Source organism: Lipotes vexillifer, unplaced genomic scaffold, assembly GCF_000442215.2.
Source record: "Lipotes vexillifer unplaced genomic scaffold, Lipotes_vexillifer_v1.1 scaffold75, whole genome shotgun sequence".
Taxonomy (NCBI): Eukaryota; Metazoa; Chordata; class Mammalia; order Artiodactyla; family Lipotidae; genus Lipotes; species Lipotes vexillifer.
Genome location: NW_006771517.1, coordinates 503,598 through 525,809, shown reverse-complemented (window position 1 = coordinate 525,809; position 22,212 = coordinate 503,598). Strand labels below are relative to the sequence as shown.

Sequence of the window (22,212 nt, the reverse complement as noted above, 5' to 3'; positions counted from 1 at the left end):
TTTATGTATGAGTATCTACCGCTATTTTCTATGGTTTGTGAAGGAAGCAACATTTTAATAACAGTGAAAAATTTGTTACAGTTGAAGCAAATGACTAAAAACCCTACCAATTCACAAGCATATTAATTATGTGAGCCTTTTTTCTCCCACGTAGAGAATTGTCTCTTTCCAGTACGGGCTTCCACAGTAGCAAATTTGACCTTGAAACATTTCTAAATATAGTTGAACCCATTATCCTCCATAGTCCTATCACATAAGAAAATGCTGTCATCTTACTTTCTCCTTTACTTCATGAGGTTGAGATATTTCTGCTTGGTTATGGATAGATTTGACCTCTCTTTTCACGCTGGGATAAATCAGTAATTTCCATTATCTGCCTGCCCCCTGAAGACATTTCAGTTCATGCCTCATCTCAAACCTTTTCTTATCATCTTCCTGTTTGTGAAAGTGCATAGCACAATACATAGCACAAAGTAGGTGCTTGGGCAATATTTGCATGAACACTTGTTGACAGGCTCAGACGTGTACTTCGCATTCTTCTACAGGCGGGAAGAGAGCAGTTTTGAAAGAGATACAATTCCTCCTGAGCCTCCTGCCAAGAGAGTGTGTACCATTAGCCCTGCTCCCCGGCACAGTCCTGCCCTTACTGTGCCCCTCATGAATCCTGGGGGCCAGTTCCATCCTACTCCTCCACCTCTTCAGCACTATACCTTAGAAGATATTGCAACTTCCCACCTATATCGTGAACCCAACAAGATGCTAGAACATCGAGAAGTTCGTGATAGACACCACAATCTTAGTAAGTGGCATAAGCAGCGTGGTAATGATTTAAATTCAGATTGAATCCATGGGTTTCTTTCCTACTCAGTGATAAAGCAAAATACTATCATCATTGCTTTTTTCCACTGATAAGCTAAAACAGTATTATACATAAAAAAGAATGTTAGAGTTATAGTATTCTCATTTGAAATTGATCTCAATTCATACCTTGTTGCTATTATTATATGATAGAAGTAGGCTAAACATATTTTCAGAAATACGCAATGAAGCATTTAAGAATAAAGGGATATTACTTATTCTGATATGGTTCAGAAGAAAAATAGAGAATGACGAAGCGAAAGAGGTAAAAATATTCATGTTTAGGAAATCTGGGTGAAGGTCGTGTGAGAATTCTTTATTCTTGCAACATTTCTGTAAGTCTGAGTTTATTTCAGAATACAATGTTTTTAAAATTAAGCAAGAAAGATGTAAAACATGGTCTTAAGAGGTGAAAGTGCAGAGACATTTAGGTCAGAGGTAAGGCATACCTAAATTTAAATCTTGGCTCTGCATTCTAACTAGCTGTGTGATCTTATGCAAGTTGCTTAGGCTCTCTGTGCCTCAGATTACACATATCTAAAATGGAGAAGGACTTCCCTGGTGGCACAGTGGTTGAGAATCCACCTGCCAATGCAGGGGACACGGGTTCGATCGCTGGGCTGCTCCGCATGCTGTGGAGCAACTAAGCCATGTGCCACAACTACTGAGCCTGTGCTTTAGAGCCCGCGAGCCACAACTACTGAGTCTACATGCCACAGCTCCTGAGCCCATGCACCACAAGTACTGAAGCCTGTGCACCTAGAGCCCATGCTCCACAACAAGAGAAGCCACTGCGATGAGAAGTGTGTGCGCCGCAACAAAGAGTAGCCTCTGCTCACCACAACTAGAGAAAGGCAGCACACAGAAATGAAGACCCAATGCAGCCAAAAAAACCCAAAAAAATTTATAAAAAAAAATAAGGAGAGAACACCACCTCCTGTGCTGGGTAATTGTCACATTTGGACTGCCTGGCATATGCATTCTCAGCAACCATTAAATTTAAGAAAAAACAAAAAGGCCCCTAGCAGACCTCACCTGAGATCAGTTTTGAACAAAGCTCCTTGTCAAAACTCAAATAAGTTTACTGTAGAAGGTTCTTTGTAGTTTAACTGCTGAGATATATCAGAGCAGAGAACCAAACGGCTGCTAGTTTCCAGAATTGGCCCTGCATTTCCATTTGTGGGTTGCCCTGTGGAGTTGAAAGTTGCAAAACATTTGCCTGTCCCCGCTTCTGACTTAGACTCACTAGCATCTTTCAGAGGCTCGGACCACAGTAGGGCCCTGGCTTCATGCAGTAGTAGCTGAATGGTGTGGGCCACGACAGCAGTTGTGTTCTCAGCTGCCAACATTTACTGAGTTATAAGTACTTAGATTGTGGTATATGTACATTATCTCTTTTAATCCTCACACATAGGATTCCATGGAGTTTATGCCTTTTTATACATGATGACAGAACTGTGGTCAGAATCACATAGCTAGAAAGTGGCAGAGACAAGATTCTGACCCCAGTTTTCTGATGCCGAGAGCTTGGGTACATTCCCAGTATGCTATGATGGCTCCCTTAGCAGCTGTTCTGTATGGTTCTTATGTTAAAAATTCACCTTCCTATTGATTTCTTCTATATTCATACACATTTTTTGCCAGTTGAATTCATTACCTTCTAAGAGAGAAGTATGCTAAAAACTAGCTAGAACTACATTTTGGTCAGATTTTCCTTGTATTTCTAACAATTTTAGAAAAAGGTTTTTTCATCTTGAAGTGTTCTACTTGAAAGACCTTTAATCCTCTACCTTGAAGGTTTATTTTATAGTCAATCATCTGTTTTCCAGGCTGGTTATAGATTCCTTAATTTTCCCCAGTCCTCTTTTGAAAATGTATGCCCTAGTACAGTAGTTCTTACCAAATCATTTCCCACCCCCAACTTTTAAAGAAATAAACTGTAACCCTCCCCCAATTTACTCCCCTAAAATGAAATTTATGGATACTATAGCCTACCTTAGTCCCATAATTTTAGGATCAATATTCTAAAGTATAATACATAAGAAAGTATTTTACAATATATTAGTGCTCAGGCATGACTACACAGGAAGATATGATGAAATAAGCAGATGGTTGCACAAATACAGAATCACTATGAATACAACAGCTATAAATTCAGACTGATAACAGGTGTGTTACATTGACAGTTCAGATACTATGAGCAGTGTTGCCGTGTGTGACAAGATTTTCAAAGTAGTGGATAATTCAGTATATCCTTGATTCACACAGTCATTGCATTCATGCAAATTTCAGTAATGTATATCAAAAAACATGCAAAAAATTATACTTTGGTTAATACTAAGTTGTTTCCAAGTGCTTGTACAGCACCAGCTCTGTTTGTGGTGGTTACGCACTTGCTTCATGCCACAACCTTGCCAACATTTAGTATGATTGACAGTTTAATATTTTCCAATATATAGATGTGGAACCATCTTAGTGAAGATTTTATTTACCCTTTGTGACTACGTATAAGTTTGAATGTCTTTTTATATGTTTATGGATCATCTGTACTTTTTTGTCTGGGGCATACCTATTTATTTATTTCTCTTACCTGTTTTTTCTTTTGGGCTATTTGTCTTTCATAATTGGTTTGTAGGAGTTTTTAAATACATTATGAGTAGTGATTTCTTGTTGGTTTTATGTCATTTTGTGGTTTTAGATCATTGTGAGTCATTGGCCTTAATTGTGTGTTCATAGTTGGTATGAATGTATGTGTATTTACTTGGTAGAATTCTGTTTACTGTATTCTTCCCTCTATCTTCAAATTTAATCTAATTTCTAATAGGTCTAAATGGAGGCTATCAAGATGAGTTGGTAGACCACCGTTTGACAGAAAGGGAATGGGCGGATGAATGGAAACATCTTGATCATGTAAGAATCTTACAGTGTATAGTTTTCCTAACTACTTGTTACTTTTAATTCTTAATGTTACTGAGAGTAAGAGTGTATATGCTTGAAGTGAACTAACCAGAGCTACAATGTCTTTGCAATAAAAGCTGACTTATCTACTACTGCCCCAGCTGGAGAGCTAAGAGTAACTCCCAAATCTTTGTAGTGGGGTGATCACTTGAGGTCATAACCAAGTGAAGCCATGTAGTATAATGGTTAAAAACATAGGCTTAAGAGTTTTAGGTCCCAGCTTTGCCACTTCTACCTCTGTGATGGGCAGGTTCTTTCACCATTTTTAGCCTTAACTTTTATATCTTAAAAAAAAATAATGCTATATTATTTGAATTCATGGGGAGTTGTAATGATATGCAAGGTGCTTATCACAGGGCCTGGTATAATAAATGGAGTGTTAAATAAATGGAGCTTCTCCAAATACAAATGAGAATTAGTACACTGGCACAGAATGTAAACTCTGCCCCATTGGAAAAGAGAGTTTCCCCTCTCACTAAAAAAGGAAGAGAAGATGTAATAGCTGCTTGAAATATACGTAGAGCAGCTTTTCCTTCCTGAGTGATGTTGTCTCTGAATGTAATTCTCTGCATTCTTATACAAATCTTCTGCTTTAGGCAGAGATATAATGTGTTTTCACCACACTCTTTAAAGAACCATATTGTGATGAAACTGGCTGCTTCAACCATGAAGAATCCAAAAAGTAGTATTTTGAAATCTTAAAAATTGTGTGTATATATTTAAAGAGAAATAATAAGAAAGGCTTTCAAATATAAACTTGATATTGCTAAATCTGTAAGCTTCTTAAACCTTTATTCTTTATATTTTGTTTACCTGTCCTTGATTTTCAATGTTGATTGTATGAATGTCCTCATCCCTTGACTCTGCCTGACTTCTTGCCTGGCTCAGGCCCTGAACTGCATTATGGAAATGGTAGAGAAAACAAGGCGCTCCATGGCAGTCTTGAGGCGCTGTCAGGAATCAGATCGTGAAGAACTCAACTACTGGAAAAGACGATACAATGAAAACACAGAGATGAGGAAAACAGGGAGTGAGTTGGTCTCCAGGCAGCACAGTCCTGGGAGCGCAGATTCTCTCAGCAATGGTAAGGGGAGAATCACTTCAGTTGACAAGGGAGGCTTTTTTATTTTTATTTTTTTTGCGGTACACAGGCCTCTCACATTGCGGAGCACAGGCTCTGGACGCGCAGGCTTAGCGGCCCTGGCTCACGGGCCCAGCTGCTCCACAACATGTGGGATCTTCCCGGACCGGGGCACGAACCCGTGTCCCCTGCATCGGCAGGCGGACTCTCAACCACTACGCCACCAGGGAAGCCCAAGGGAGGCTTTTTATATATCTTTTTTGTTGTTGTTATTTTTTACTTTTGAGACTTTTTATATTTTACTTTAAAAGGAAGATGGTACTATATTGTGGAATTAGAAAGGCCTTGGTAATTATAAAAAATATGTCAAGGACTCAGTATTTGGCATGTTCAAGAAATACTGTCTTCCCCACATAGAATGAGAATGTTTGTCATTTTGTTCTGTTTTCAACTCTATACTGTATATAAGTGCTGAGTGATGATCAAAGAATGTTTGGATATTAAATTCAGCCTGGCTGAATGTACTTGGGGCTCTCATGTACATCACATTCATTCCTCACAGTAGCCCTAAAAAGCTTCACCTCAGCTTCCATCCCCTTTTCCCCATTCCCTATCTAGAAAGTTACCATTTATTAACCTCTGCCTGGACAAAAAAATGAAAAGTTTTACTGTGCCAAGCTGGATTGTGCCTTCCTGCCTTTTCCCACCCTGAAGCAGCAGAGATATGAACAATTGTTGAGCTCTCAATCCAGGATGCATCCAGGACACCACAGCTATTCCTCCAAAAATGTTCCCTCACATTGACCTAGTAACTGAAAAGGCACCCTATCCAAAGGCTTGGGTAAATGAGGGGCCACCTGTGATCAGATTCTTTCCCCACCCACCCACTTCAAGCTCCCAGTTTTCCCCAGGGAGAATGACTCCTCCTATGGCAAACCTAGCATGTTCCACAGAAGACAGCCATTAGTCTCAAAAAGACTACCAAAAAAATTGAGGCAAAGACATTGTTAACTAAGGGATTCCTCTCCCCCACCCTACCCACAGAGGTGACTCTTGAGCCAGCCATAGATTAGCAACATTGTGTGGAATATCCAGCACAGTAGGATGTCAAATACTTATAGTACAATTCTTTAAAAAGGAATCTCAAGCTAATTCTCAGGTATCTCTCACCATCTGAACCTTCACAAATAATCCCTGTCACAGTTCACAGAAACTTACCCTAAGTTCACCACCCAAATCACAAACCTTCCATCGAAGCTCTGCAAGTGAGAGGGTGTGGAGTGTAGAGTGCAGAGTGAGCGTGGTCCTGAGTCGGCTCTTCTCCAGCCAGGACTACAGGTCTTGCTGGTGTTGTTTAGAAACATTGCTTTGCATTGAGGGTTTAGCTAGGGTGACTATGGCTATCGTCCTGTCATAACTATTACCGGCACCTCTCTTACTCTTGAAAATGAGGACAATTAGGATGATAAGTTATATTGTCACTACAGGTTTACCTCTTCATGGATCCTAGGGTTTCCTCCTCTCAGGTTTCTCAGGGCACTATCAATCTGTCTGACTTAAACAGTATCTTTCAGTATCTTTATTTATGCATATTATACATATTTAGTATTTTTATTTCGTTGTTTATTTCTCTTTTAGTACATTTGTTGCATGCATTGTAGAAGGAAATCATAATATCCTAAACAAGTGAGCTACTCAGTGTGGACCAAAACCACTCCAAAAACTACTTTTTGTTGTTGTTGTCTGTTTGTTTTTTCTTGCATTACGCAGGCCTCTCACTGTTGTGGCCTCTCCCGTTGCGGAGCACAGGCTCCGGACGCCCAGGCTCAGCAGCCATGGCTCACAGGCCTAGCCGCTCGGCGGCATGTGGGTTCTTCCCGGACCGGGACATGAATCCGTGTCCCCTGCATCGGCAGGCGGACTCTCAACCACTGCACCACCAGGGAAGCCCTCCATTTATAGTTATTATAAAATATTGGCTGTATTCCCTGTGTTGGATAATACATCCTTGTAGTTTATTTACTTTATACATAACATTTTGTACTTTTTAATCCCCTACTCCTATTTTGCCCCTCCCCGCCTTCCCTATCCCTACTGGTAACCATTAGTTTGTCCTTTATATCTGTGAGTCTGTTTCTTTTTGGTTATGTTGACTAATTTGTTTTATTTTTTAGATTCCACATATAAGTGATAACATACAGCATTTGTCTTTCTTTGTCTGATTTATTTCACTAAGCACAGTACCATCCAAGTCCGTCCACATTGTTGCAAATGGCAAAATTTCATCCTTTTTTGTGGTTGAGTAGTATTCCTGTGTGTGTATGTACCACATCTTTATCCATTTATATGTTGATGGACACTTAGTTTACTTCCATATCTTGGCTATTGTAAATACTGCTGCTATGAACATTGGGGTGCATGTATCTTTTCAATTTAGTGTATTTGTTTTCTTCAGATATATACCCAGGTGTAGAATAGCTGGATCATATGGTAGTTCTGTTTTTAGTTTATTGAGGAACTTCCATACTGTTTCCTACAATGTCTGCACCAATTTACATTCCCTCCAACAGTGTACGAGGGCTTCCTTTTCTCCACGCCCTCGCCAATGTTTGTTATTTGTGGTCTTTTTGATGACAGCTATTCTGACAGGTTTGAGGTGATATTCTGGTTTTGGTTTGCATTTCTCTGATGATTAGCAATGTTGAGCATCTAAAAATTAAGTGTACTGTTTATAATCTGATTTTATTCCTTGTCAGAACATTTTTTCCAGTAAATGAATGTATATGTTTGAATCTTTCTACATGGTGAATGAGAGATCTGATAAGTTTTTCACAACAGTAAAACACGTCAATTATAGACAGCTTCTGACCCTATGCTGTTTCTCTCTCTTCTGTAGATTCTCAGCGGGAATTCAGCAGTAGGCCAGGAACAGGATATGTACCTGTGGAGTTTTGGAAAAAAACTGGTATGTCTGTCTGCTTATAGGTCACATGTACTCACTAATTTATATGAGTGTAGAGCACATATTTGGGGGAAAGGTGGTTTTCTCACAAATTCCTCTTCAAAGAGCTCTAGGCTCCTGCCTCTCCCCCTTCAGCTTGTCCCACCTTCTGGACTGCCTGTCATGTTACTTGCTGATTAAGAATTTGGAATGACTCCCTACAATCCATCCAAGTCCTTATCACCCCCTTCTACTGGGAGGTGTTAAGTAACCGACTCTTCCTTCCCTATTTATATGCCCTGTTTCTGGGTGTATAGCTTAATTCGTTTCTGCCTATTCCCGTCACTGTGTTCTCAGGCTCCCACATTTGATTTATTCTGCTCTTCCTTTCATCTTCACTGTCTCTAGCTGCATCACAACTGTTCTTGGTAGGTGTCATTTTCTACAAGAATAAGGGAGGGTAGGAACTGCTTGTTAAGACAGGGGATTACACTAACCTCATATCCCTAATATTACCTTATCCAATACTAGCCTTCTTTTCCTTCTTGCCTCCCTTTCTCAGTGAAATTTTTGTAGTCCAATATACAGTTTTTGGTTTTCTTCCTAAGATAAAATTTATTTCTACAAAAAAGTTAATACCAGTTGATACCAAGACCATAATATAAACAGATGGACAAAAGATAGGAACACACATCTCATGAGAAAAACAAATTAACCATATTGCAAAATGTTTATTCTCACTGACAATCAGGAAAGTACAAGGTAATGCAACCCTGACCAATTATCCCCCAAAGTCTTTAATACCTAATTACTGACAAAATTTTAGAGGACGCTGTTAATGACACTAAATAATTCATCAGAGATTTATATATGAAATTATTAAGTGTTACCAACCATGAACACATGGAAATTTTGAAATCATTTCTCACTGGCATGCTTTTGAATCTTAAAAGGGAATGATCCAGGGACTTCCTTGGTGGTCCAGTGGTTAAGTTAAGCTTCTACTGTGGGGGGGGCATGGGTTCGATCCCGGGTTGGGGAACTAAGATCCTGCATGCCACACGGCACAGCCAAAAAAATAAAAATAAATTTAAAAAATAATAATAAAAGAGAATGATCCAGATTTAGGCACACAAATTGTTAAAAAGGCAGCAGTATGTAAAAAGACACTGTTTTTAGTGTATTCTTGGAGCAAGGGAGAAGCAACCCAGGAAATGCCCACATATCCATGAATGGTTATATGAATTTTATAGTGTGGCACCATAACAGAATATTATCTTACCATTAAAAATAATTTGGAAAACTACATAGCACCTCGGAAAAATCTCTGCAGTTGGAAATGGGGATGTGTATATTATACTACCAAGAAGTAGAATTGTGGGAAATGAAGTTAGTAATTGTAAAGGCAGAGTGAAAAATTACCATGCGCAAGATCTCTTTGATAACTAGTGATTTTCTACTTGAGAGGTAACCTTTGGTTAACTGTGGTTAAGAGCCTAACTTTGGCATGGGCCAGCTAAATTTGAGTGCTTGTTCTGTGACAGTGCCATCTGTGACCTTAGATGACCTTCAGCAAGGTAGATTTCCAAACTATGATTCTTACTGATTCATCTTTAAACCGAGAAGGTAAAATACACTTAGGAGCATTTTTATGTTGGCTCAATAAGAGACACTCAGCATCTACCTGGTAAATTAAAAGAGGCCTATGAAAGGTAGCTGTGGTGGGTGGGCCACAGTGGACCTGCGTGGACACCAAGAGTAAAGGAGTGGAGTCAGTGTCTGATCAGCTCAGCATCATCCTTGACCTTTAGGGTGAAAACTTGCTTTTCTTGGCTGGAGCGATATGATGGAAAGTTCTAGGATGGCAACACTGTGTCTAGACCTCTTTTGAGCCTAGGCCATGTGCAAGAGCCAAGCAGTAAGGGAGTTTCCTTAGGCTTCTGAGTTGTCCAGTTTTGTGGACTCAGAAGGGAGGTCATTCACACTGGGACTTTGGACTGAGGCTCAAATGCATAGCATATGTCATGTGGAGTGTACATCCTATGAAACCAAGCAGGGCAGTGGTGCTGGGAGGAACTGATCAGGAATCAAGTGGGGTGATGGCAACTGGACAGGGCTTTGGAGGCCCAGGGCACCTAGCAGCCCAGAACTGTATCTTCAGGCAACATTTCTCTACTGAGTTCAGTCTCACATACCTAACTGCCTCCTGGTCATTTGTATGGATGCACAAATGACATGCACCTCAACCTTCTCACTTGCCTTCACATCAGCATTTTGCTTACTGTCTGTTTCATTGCATAGCAGTTCCATTCTTCGCCTTTACCTCCACCTCCAGACCCTTAGATGTACCAGCTCATTCTATCTCATCCCCTTTTCTGTGCCACTTGCTCCTGCCTAAATTCAGAGTCTCTTTTTCTCAGGCGGATTATTGCCCCAGCCTCTCAGTTGGTATCTCTGTCTTGTCTTTTCTCCGTGCATAGAACCCTTTAGGGTTTCACATTTGCTTTAGAAGAAGGGCCAAATTCCTTAGTGGGGAATGCAAGACTTTCTAAAAATTCATTTCCACCTACCATCTCAACCAAGACACATTTTCTTGATCCTCCTCTGCCACTTATAGAGCTGACCACTTTTCCCCTTGGAACTGTTGTCTCTTATACTGACATGTATCATGGCACCTCAGCCACCTTTATACTTGATCACAGTTGTGAGAATATAGATACATCTTAGTCACCGAGGTCTCCCCAGCCCCTAGCATGAATGGACAAATGAGGATAAGAGTAAAAGTGAATGCTATGTCATAAGTTCAACCCTGTGTATTTTTAGAAAAGTCATCAGGTTTCACCTCTGTCCCTTCTTAGAAATGATGTGGAGTGGGAGGGGAAAGATTTCTCGGCCAGTTGATTTTACTGTCACTTTCTTCTAGAAGAAGCTGTGAATAAGGTGAAAATTCAGGCCATGTCAGAAGTACAGAAAGCCGTTGCTGAGGCAGAGCAAAAAGCCTTTGAAGTGATTGCTACCGAGAGAGCTCGGATGGAGCAGACAATAGCGGATGTCAAACGGCAGGCCGCAGAGGACGCCTTTCTCGTCATAAACGAGCAAGAAGAGTCGACGGAGGTCAGAGCACTATTGGGCTGCGGGCTGGGGCTGGGCGGCTGGAGTGACCAAGCCCACTGCTTCCCTCTCAAGTGCTGGGTAGTAAGGGCCAACAGTCCGCCTTTGAGCTAGATGATTATGATTTTTATTCAGTACCAGAGAGGTTTGTTTCTCAATTATTATATTCTTGTATATTGGCTCATTATACTGGTTTAAGTTTTGAAAACTCACCCTAAAGACAGTTTGCGGACTTGCGTGACAACGAGGACCACCACTGCCTGAGTGGGCCTGCTGTGTGCCAGGCACAGAGCGAAGTGTGTATGTGGTCTTTGTAGTCCTCACAGTGACCCTGTGAGGTGTGGGTGGTGTTGGAGTCCAGTTTTACAAATGAGGAGACTGGGGCTCAGGGAATTTGATGTAATCCCACATCGCTGAAGCCAGAGTAGAAAGGAGATGCAGGGTCCTGTAGCATCAGATCTGTTTACAGAAAGGATAGTCCTTTCGTGGATTGAAGTGACAGATCGGGCAGGCCTGCCTGACTGCCTAGGGCCCCAGGATGTCGTGATGCTTCTATACAGGACACTCTTGTACCATAATGAGGACAGCAAACTGAAAAGAAAAGGCATGTGACAAAAACATCATAACAGTCCTTTCGAAAGTAATGAGCTTTTTTTGTAACTTTCATTTTAGTCACTTTTCAGCTTTAAGACAAACTTTTAAGTCCTGAAACAAGCCTGTTGCTGTAAGTAGGTAGAGCCCATCTAGTCTTTGGGATATTCTCTTGAAGTTATAAAGAACTGAGATTTTTTTGTTGGTTTGTTTTTTTTGTTTTGTTTTGTTTTGTTTGCGGCACTTGGGCCTCTCACTGTTGTGGCCTCTCCCATTGCGGAGCACAGGCTCCGGACGCGCAGGCTCAGCGGCCATGGCTCACGGGCCCAGCCGCTCCGCAGCATGTGGAATCTTCCCAGACCGGGGCACGAACCCGTGTCGCCTACATCAGCAGGCGGACTCTCAACCACTGCGCCACCAGGGAAGCCCGGTTTGATTTTTAAATGACAGAAATTTTATTTTCTCATCCTCTTAAAACGATCTTTTTCAGTATTACAGTGTTAAGCATGGCAATGTGAAGATGAAAATGCCTAAATATCATGTTGCCATTCACAGAGGATGTGGAAAAAGTCCTTATTGTAGCACTCCCAACTGAATTGTGAGAAAATATTTCCTTTAACTCTCTCCTTTTCCTTCTCCTCTCCTACTTTTTTCTGTTGTGTATTTAATTCCTTATCTATAGCCATCCATATCAATACCTATATTTGTCCATATTTATCTACTTTTATATCTATGTTTATCTTTAACTATGTGTTTCTCTGAAGAAAGAATGTAACATTTTGGCTAAGAGTATGAGTTCTGGATCTGGATTGCATGGTTTGAATCCCAGCTCTCCATTTATAGCATTGTGCTTTAAAGGAGCTAAAATTTTAAACAATGCACAAAGAGGCTTACAGGCGAGGCACACACCAGCATCCATCCCAGCAAACTTCCTTCCAAAACAGGGGCAAGATAGCAGGGCCTAAGCTCTGAGTAATTTTGTGTTGGACCAGGAGAGCTGATTTCCTTCCATTTCATTCAGAAAGTTCTACTTGACATCTAGAGGTATCCCTGGAGTTTTTCATCCGTCCTGTGAGAGGTGGTTTGGTATAGCGGAAGGAGCCCAGGAGCCCTAAGTGCTAGTCCCAGTTCCCCTCACACCTGCAGCATACCCTTCAGGAGTCAGTCTCCTTCTCTGTATAGTGGGTGTGTAGCAGCCCCTGTCCTGCTCGTCTTACAGTTTTTAGGAAGATATAATTAGATCATGGTTGTGGAAGTGGTTTTTTTTTTTTAATCAATTTATTTATTTTATTCATTTATGTTTGGCTGTGTTGGGCCTTCGTTGCTGCATGGGCCTAGTTGCGGCGAGCGGGAGCTACTCTTCGTTGCAGTGCATGGGCTTCTCATTGCAGTGGCTTCTCTCGTTGCGGGGCACGCGGGCTCAGTAGTTGTGACTCGTGGGCTCCAGAGCACAGGCTCAGTAGTTGTGGTGCACGGGCCTAGTTGCTCTGTGACATGTGGGATCTTCCCGGTCTAGGGATCGAACCTGTGTCCCCTGCACTGGCAGGCAGATTCTCAACCACTGCGCCACCAGGGAAGCCCCTGTGGAAGTGTTTTTAAACTGCAATGCGCTGTTCAGACAGAAGGGATTTTGTTATGTTGTTTACGACATAGGTGTGTAAGCTGTGGCAGCTCTTGCTCTTGCAGAACAGCTGCCTCCTTTGAGGCCAGACTGAAGCATCTCCCCTGGAATGCCTCAGGTAGAGGGATGAAGTGAGAGGTCCCCTTCTGTCCCCAGCCTGGATTTCCTGGCAAACATAATGGGCTAGCAGTTGACTACAAGATAGGAATCATTTCTCCTTTAGGCCAGGTTTGAAATAAGGTCAGGGAGCTCTGGGATGGGTCCCAAGGATTTTGACGAGTCCCAGGTCATTCTGATACAGGTGTTCCCTGGGCCACTTTGAGTAATAACTGGCATAGACTGATGGCCCATGCTTGACAAAGGAAATTCTGGAATCCCATCTCTGACTTCCTTGGCCAGTAACTCAGAAGGTTCATAACCTTACCCATTAATTACAAAGGCCTTTTTGGCCACATGCATTGCTCCAGCTTTGACAAATGCTGATTTGAAGGGTGACTACCACAATAAACCTTTTGTCATGTTTCTTGGCAAAAAGGCTTTTGGTGAAATCAGGGAAAAGCCACAGAGACAGGGAATGTAAAGTGTCCTTTTCACCCTGGCTTCTCTGACCCTAACCACATTGTTCCTGCATTTCTATGATCCCACCTCTGTGGGAGGCTGTTAATCTTGTTTTATTGTATCCCATCAATCATGTAATAAATATTTTAAATGTAACGGTGGCCAAGGTAAAAGCACCATTGGTTTAATACTGTGCCCCAGTTTGAGATGTTCTTGCAGACTTGGACAGAGGGAGTAGAGGCCAGTGTTTCCACAGCAGCCCCATGAAGGCAACTGAGTTCTTCCCCACAAGCAATAATGTTCTACCAAAGCATTGTTTGGAGTCAGCCTGTCAGGCTCCAAAGTATGAAATTCTCTGGAATGCAGTTTGCTTGGGGATCTTTAATGATCCTCGGAATTACTTCTGTCTCGTCTTGGTCCTCCAGTGTTGGTGTTGGCAAGGTTGGGGCGGTCCTTAGAGTGTATTTCCTGAGAAGCCTGTTGTGTTAGAAGGGAATCTGCAGTCCTTTCTAAGGCTTTTTGAAACTAAACTTGTACATTGTGTATAGTGGAGGCAGGCGGTCCGGGTTCCAGGCTTTGCATAGCCACGTGATCATTTTATAACCTCAGACAAGCCCCTGCCTACTGGCCCTCAGTGTCCCACCTGTACAATGCAAGAGGTGGGCAAGGTGGCCTCAGGTCCTTCTTGGCCCCTATCAGTTGTTTTGCACTTGCGCAAGTGTTCTGATTTCATTGGGAACAGCATCTGTCTTCTCTGAGTGTCAGGCCAGGCCTCGTGATTGGCTTCTGCCATTCTGGAGAACTTGCAGGGGAGAGGGCAGCTGGCTGACTGATCAAGTCCTTCCTGACACCTAAGAAGAAAGCCTTGTTTTCCTGATAGCTTCACCTGACCAATGCCATAAGGCTTTTCTCTTATAAGTGGGTCATGGAGACCTCAAGTGCAGAACATTCATGCGTCACTAGTGAAGTCCTCACAGGAGCCTACAGGGAGGAGAGTACCAAGGGGCCGGTGCTGGGAGCTTTCCTCCAGGAAAGTGCAAAGAATAGTAAGAAAACTCCCTGATGTGGACCTCAGGGCCTTAGGTTCTAAGGTATTGCAGGGGGCTCCTACAAACAAGCCAGAAATATTCCCATGATCCTCACCCCACCTCTGTTGAGATACATCATTGAAAGGAGAATGAGCACAGAGAGAGTAGCAAGCTTCCCACCCTCCTGGTCACTCACCCAGGTCCTGTGGCAGGTGACTTTTTTTAAAGATCAGGTGTTGTCAGTGAACACAACAAAGGTCATTTCTCCATTGGGAAGGGCAAGGAAGAAAACTGTCTAAGCACCTGTGTGGTCTTGGAATAGATAGCTATGATGGGGGAACCCTGGGACAGAATTTGGTTTGGCTGTTGAGGATTAAAATGTGAGTCAAAACAATGAGTTGATGCCTTTAGCAGGACTTTCAGCTGCCCTACGATGTCTTCACATACCCCTCATCTCACTGTCCCATCAGCCCAGGATAGGTAGTTTTCCTGTTGTACAGATGAAGGAAACTCAGAATGCAGATAACAGTAGAGGCAGGGCAAGCACAGGTGTGCGCAGCTCCAAAGTCCACTCTCTCCCTGTACAGCCCCACCTGCTATTTTACAGTGCAGGTGACAAGTTATGACAAGCCTGCCCCCCAGGATCCTAGCAGCTAACGGATGCCTGTGTCTTGCAGAACTGCTGGAACTGTGGCCGCAAAGCCAGTGAGACCTGCAGTGGCTGCAATATCGCACGATACTGCGGCTCTTTCTGCCAGCATAAGGATTGGGAGCGCCACCACCGCCTCTGTGGCCAGAACCTGCACGGCCAGAGTCCCCACAGCCAGAGCCGGCCACTGCTTCCTGGAGGGAGGGGCTCCTCAGCCCGGTCCACCGACTGCAGTGTGCCAAGTCCAGCCCTGGACAAGACCTCGGCAACCACCTCGCGCTCCTCAACACCTGCCTCTGTGACAGCCATCGACACCAGCGGACTCTGAGCCCCAGACTCGCTTCCCCCTGATGACCTCACAGCACGACAGACTCTGCACAGGAGGTTGGCTGCTTGAACCAGTGCAAGTAGCTGTTGGGTCATCATCAAGAGAAGTGGAGGCAGTAAGACTTCAAGCCCCGGTAAACACTGCTCCCCAGCCTCTCCACACACTTGCCCCAGTTTCCCTTCTGTGTCCTTGGGGGAAGTCATGTGCACACAGGCAGCTGGCTGGAGCTGCCTCCTCCATGGCTTCCTGGTTTGTTCCTCTCCCAGCTGAAGCTGGGATGGCCGGCCACTTTTCTGTGTAGCCCGCCAGCTCCCCTCCCTGCCTCGTGAAGCAGCAGACTGTCAAATGTGCCCTGCCAGGCTGGAGGCAGCTCACCCCATGTGCTGTCCCCTACTCCATCGTCCTCCCACGGCAGAGGCCTGGAGACTCATAGCAAGCCGGGAGGAGGCCTCTCTCCCAAAGGGAGTTCCCCTTGCCCCTAACAGCTCCTTGAGCCCACCCTCAGCAGGTGCCACTGATTGGTCCCGTGGGGACTTGGGCAGGCCAAAAGCAGCACTCAGGACTCCCTCCTCGACCCTGCTGTTCAGACTTAAGATTCTCAGAAACCACAGGAAAGAAGTCACCATTTCAGTAAAAGCACCCATAATAAAAAATAAAACTTCACCAAGCATCACAGATCATTTTGGACAAGATTTTCTAACCTGGCTGGCTATTTTAGTTTGGGACCCATTTTTTTTTTCTCTTATTTGATTTTGCTAATGCAGAAAATAGTTTTCAGCGCATGGATTGGTCTGAGGGAGAATGAGACTCAATTGTGGATAGTCTGTTCCCTCTGAGCATGTTTGCCAAACTAATATCACATTATTGAATGGATCATCTATTGGAAATGCAGAACCTTTTGTCACCACTTGGCTCTTTGCACAGTCGTCTTGTTCTGTGTCCTTTTATCTCAGACCACGCATGTCCAGATCACTGCGTGGATCTTCTTCCCGTGGTCTCTATTTGGCGCCTCTGAAGCCGTAGTTGACCCACAGGATGCGATGTGGTGTGGCTACGACTTGCCTCACCAGTCAAGGCCTGGTCACTTCTGAGCAGCCCTTTTGGACCTGAAGGAATTCTTCAAACCTTGTCATTATGTCCTATATCAATTTATTATTGGGCATACAATCTGTTTCCCTTCTCTTGTTTTGTTGGTACCTGCCCTCTTTGAGCTAAGAAAAGTTCTGTGAAATGTGACAACCATTTGAGAGAGCCTGACCAATTTTTCTTCCTGTCTTCAGGGAGTTTTCCAGCTGCTTACCCAGCTCTCCGAACATGACATCACCTATAGTCCCTTTAAAACGTTAGGAACTGCCACACACGTTCTTCCCTGTCATTCAAGTTTTATTGGGAGCCCAAGGACTCTGACCCTCCCCCACTCCACCTCCAAGCCTTCAGCGCCCTCTTGCGGCAAGATCCCGCTGGCCCTTGAAAGCTCAGCTTTAGATGGCCAATTTCAGTGCATTGGCCAGAGTGAATTGAAAGCTCTCAGTAAGGTATCAGCATAGGTAACATTGTCCTTACATATAGGTGTATCTTACTTTAAGAACTTTAAGTCCCTAATTTACCTTACCCAAGGATTTTCTGTCTTAAAAGAAACTCAGAACAAGGCACCTTTAAAATACCTGGATTTCTGCTACATAAAGTAAGACATCCCCAGAGAAAGAATAACAGAATAGTTACTTTATTGTGGAACTCCTTAAGCTGTAGCAGTTGGGGTGTCCTGACTAACAGAGATGAAACCAGAACCCCAGACAGGAGTTGCCTACATTTCCCTGAGACATAGGATGTCCCCTGAGAGGAGGTCACTGAGCCTGTAAACCTGTTGCAGCAAGAGGGTGTCTCGTGGTGTCCACTGGGTCTGTCCTCAGCTCCCTTTTTCATTGGCAAGTTGGATGAACACCTAGGCATGTTCTTTAAGTCTTCAGTGGCCACAGGACTAGCCAGGGTAGCTCAGGTTTTTTCGGGTTGGAATAAAGAGCCAAAACCAACCGAATACTGTTCATCAGGGCTCGATGTCAAGCTCTACAGGTAAGGTTTAGGATTAGTGTGCAGGTAGGTCCTAGCTGACTTTCGTGGAGTGTGGTTCCAATGACAGCTTAATTTTCAGAATTTTTGTAATGCTATTCTAAACGGCTTTGCTCATGTGCTACCCAGAGGCCAAGCTGAAAACTTAGGCAGTGTTCCACACTACAGTTCAGATCTCAGGCCTTTTGCTGTATTAATTTTGGTCAGTTTCACACATAGGTTGCTAGGGCATCTGTCCAAGACTTCCTATTTAAATGTAAACAATCCCTTTCTCCACCTCCTGTTCTTCTGAAATTCTCCAGCTCTCTGGTTAGGAGGAGAAGGGACACTATCTTGGGATGGGGTGAGGGGACTGGAGGGGCAGGAGTGAGTCCAGGTTGCCCACTTGGTTTCCCGTGTCTGCTGATAACCACTCCAGCTGCCAGGTTGAGGGTGCAGATTCAGGCTTCCCCCTTTCATTTAATTAGATTTAAAATAGTATACTCAGACTGCTTAGAGGATCAACCTTTATAGTTTGAGGGGACAAAAAAAGACATAGTGGTGGTACTGAAGGTATTGTCAGGGTAGTCATAGGCTCTTCAATATTATCCTGGAAACCAAAAGCAGATGTGACACGTGATGGGACATCATTGTCCTCTCCCCCGGTGAGGAGAGGTTGCAGGAGCCAGAGAAGACCAGAAGTGGCCAATATGGGAGCTGTCTTTAAATGTTCTGAGGGAAGCTTGAGGGCTGGATCCTCAGAATTTCAATCATCCTTTGGGGCCACACTGCCTGCACCAGGCCTGACTCCATCCAGTGGTGAAAACAGACTCAGGTTAGTTCTATGTGCTCAGGAATAGGCATCCCTCCTCCTGAGCTGTGAGCACTCCACTTGGGAGCATCCTTGCAGCCCCCGGGATGGGGCTCAAGCAGATCTGCTCAGGCACAGTCATGCAACCCTGAGGTCACAGCAAGTGCATCTTCTCTTAGTGCTGAGTCATGTATGTCTCTCAGTGGATCTAAGACTGGAAACAAGACCCATCTCCCCAGTGTGGGTCCATGCCTGGCATCGGCTGCAGTGGGCCCTCTGCAGTGTGGATGACCTTTCTACATCTGGGCCAGTTGGTCCACCAGGAGCTCCTCACTTCTTGGTGTCAACATGAGCATCCTCAGCTTCTAGACAGAAAATCTACACTTTACTTTGTACAGCCTTGTCCCAAAGTCAAATTGATCCCCAGTGCTGTCACCTGCTTGCAAAGGGTAGACCTTGTTATGGGTAGTTCCAGAAGATATCTCAGCAAGTGGGCTTGAAGTTTCAACAACACAATTGGAATTGTGTGGTCGTGAGTTCTTCGGGATGAAAGCATAAATAATGACCAGGTGGTTGTTTGTCTTGGAAATTGTAGATGGGATTATGGTTTGAGTAAATCATTTAAAATAGAACTCATCTTGGAGGCTTTCTTCAGCACTGGTTTCCAGGCTCCCAGGTCAATAGACCAAGCCAAGTTTTTTAGATTTTTTTTTTTTTTTTTTTAAAGCTATTTACGGAGAACTAGGTGGTGGCAGGTTTGAACCAAATGTAAGAAAAGCTAGAGAGACCTGGACTGTTCCAGCATGGGCCAGCCGGCCAGCTGTCAGGGAGGAGTCCTGCCTGGGGTGGAGTGGGGTGTTGTACAGGGTGAGCTGTTGAATAGGGCCCTTCCAACTCTGTAGTTATTGTGAAACCAAAATGTTGACTACCTGCCTCTTTGCCCACGTGCATTGACATGCTCAATTCCAAAGATGATGGTGCAGGTGACCTTTTCCATCATGAGCCAGGAGAAGGTTGAGGCCTGAGGGCGGACCTTGCATCCACCCTTTGCCTCCACAGCCCCAGAGATGGAGCTTCCCCTGCTACCCCATCTGGTTAGACCCACAACTGCCCAGCGTACACTCATTGATCCTTATACCAAATAGGACATGTGCGTCTGGCAGCTGACAGGGACAGCGCCGTCCCTGCATTGGAGTTGGCAAGAGAGAAGCAGCAATAAGCATTAGGCGAATGGCTGAAAGTGCCGTTTGGCTAAGAGGCTTTCGAAGTTCCTGATGAGGCTACAAAAGCTCCGTCCATAAAAGAAAGCCAATAATGTAAATAAATCAAAAACTAAGCTTCCAAGTGTGGTTTTTTAAGGGGGATGATGAATGTGAAACCACCCACGGGATGCGGTAGATACGGTTTTTCTGTGCTTTGTCATTCTACTCTGATAGCAACTTTTGTTACTTAACTCTGTGCATAGCTTATTTAATGTACTGTATAAATGAACCAAAACTGTTAAATATGTATTTAGTTTGTTCTACTTAAAGTAGTCAATAAAAAGGCTATATTCCTTTTCTGACTCAAGCTGGAATGGGACTAGGAGGGAAGGTGGTGCGTCCCCTCTGCCTTGTTCCTCAATCTTCAGAGATGGGGTGGGGCTCCACTGGTTCTTGCTATGGCTTGAGAGCACCCAGTGGAATGAACGCAGGAGGTACTGCTAAGAAGGCGGTTCCAGCTTCTGGACCTCTGGGAAGCCAAGTGCCAACAACAGCTACAGATAACTCCCAACTCCTTGTTAGCTCTTCACCATTAAGTGATCTTTTAATGAGGAAAATACAACCACAGAAAGTTTGAAAAATAGAGTAGTGGATCTGTAGGTACTTTTTTCTAATAACTCTTATGTTATTTCCTTAAATGTTTTTAACATACCTGGACTTGGGAATATTCATTCATTTCCTTTTTATACTGAGGCTAAATCATAAAGCTCACTGTTGCCTTCTCATTTATTTGCTTAATGGTTGTGTGATTTAATCAAGGCCATAATTTTCTGTTGTTTGTTTTGCTGTGCCATGCAGCTTGTGGGATCTTAGTTCCCCAACCAGGGATTGAACCCGGGCCCTCAGCAGTGAAATCCCGGAGTCCTAACAACTGGATGGCCAGGGAATTCCCTCAAGGCCATAATTTAACTCTTCACCTCCTGTTGGGCAGTTGGATTGCTTTCAAATTTTCCCTAACATACTGAAGTGAACATCTTCCTTAGCATGATTTATTTCTTTGGGATAATTCTCCAAAGTGGGATTTCTAGAACTGAACATTTCTTGGGTCCTTGAAACCTGTGTTCAAACTGCTTTCCCTGAAAGCCCACCGGCTTGCTGTTGCTCCGACAGGACCTAAGTAGTACTTGCATGCCTCTGAGGTGGTCTGACCAGCTGTGACATAACACAGGTTGCTGCAGGCACACCTGTGTGTACCTGTACATATGAAGTCTTGGGTTATCAGTCCAGTTTCCTAACCAGTGACCTGAGGCCTCACTTCCCAAGGACCTGGCCCCAGCCTCACTCCTGTCACCCAAATACCCATCTCTGGCCTCAGCCCTAGAAGTACTTCTGAGCAGCCTTGCGCCAGAGGCTTGTTGCACCATCTGCTTCACAGGCCCCCAAAATGCAAAGGGAAGGGTTGGTTACTAGATCTCAGGGTAGGGAGGAGGATGACCTTGGCCTTGGCCCTAGAGGCAAGGTGTGGGTTTAGCTGTTCCGTGCAGATGGTGCCAACTGCCAGTTTTTCTCAACAGCTGCCCGGCGCTGCAGTCCACCACTCAGCAATTACAGGATCTCAAGCCTCGTGACTGTCAGTCTAGCACAAAAGCATATTTGGTAGACAAGTCAACAATCCACAGTCTGCCTTAACCCTGGAAAAATGATCCCAGGGACTTGGGATAATATAGTAAAATACCATGTTAAATTTGCTATATAAATAGGCTGAAAATTTTGCCATTATCATAAAACACCTGGATGCCAGAGAAATTCTAATGAATTGACTTTTTTTGCTGAGGTCACAGATGAGAAAGTAGGAAATCCCCAAGGGACAGAAAAAAAAAGAGCCGAAACCACAAAGGTAGTTGGGTACAGTAGAGGAAAACTGCTGTTTGGGGGCAAAAGAAATTCCAAGAAGTCAAGAGTTGGAGGGATTAACTGCCTCTAGGGGGACTGTGGCACTAAGCTTTGAGCCTGTACAAAATAGAGAAACAAAACGGGGACCTCTCCATAAAGCCAGGGCACTGGCTTTGGCCTCAGTGAAAAGGCAAGCAGGGAAAATCGACCTGTCTGCAAAGGGAACTGAGCAGAGAACATCTCTCTGGCCCTGCTGGAAGAAAGAGAAAAACTGACCAGAGACTAGTCTATGTCTGCTCTCTCCTGGAGCTGAGGTTCAGACTCATTACTCCAGAGGTCAAAGAATCCCTGGACTGAGAAATTAAGATGATTCCAGGCTTGTATCTCCTGGTATGTGGCAGAAGCAAAAATGCAAATCCTCCAGAGAAAAATATTATAATCATATTATTACATATCAACCAAGTATAAATTGTCCAAGATAGTTACTAAAGTTCATGTCCAAGCAAATGAGCCACTATGAGCAACAGTCAGCAGGA

The 22,212-nt window shown here is 43.8% G+C and overlaps 1 protein-coding gene across 1 annotated transcript in view; it reads left to right on the top strand.

Annotated features, from left to right (window-relative positions):
- The window catches only part of CBFA2T2 (CBFA2/RUNX1 partner transcriptional co-repressor 2), a 44,108-nt gene extending 28,069 nt beyond the window's left edge, over nucleotides 1–16,039 (top strand). The window contains exons 5-10 of the mRNA XM_007446832.1: nucleotides 546–799; nucleotides 3,683–3,768; nucleotides 4,705–4,900; nucleotides 7,794–7,862; nucleotides 10,762–10,952; nucleotides 15,425–16,039. Coding sequence (XP_007446894.1) covers nucleotides 546–799; nucleotides 3,683–3,768; nucleotides 4,705–4,900; nucleotides 7,794–7,862; nucleotides 10,762–10,952; nucleotides 15,425–15,724 — 1,096 coding nt within the window. The 3' untranslated portion in view covers nucleotides 15,725–16,039. The remainder of the gene's footprint in view (nucleotides 1–545; nucleotides 800–3,682; nucleotides 3,769–4,704; nucleotides 4,901–7,793; nucleotides 7,863–10,761; nucleotides 10,953–15,424) is intronic.
- Nucleotides 16,040–22,212: the final 6,173 nt, after the last annotated feature.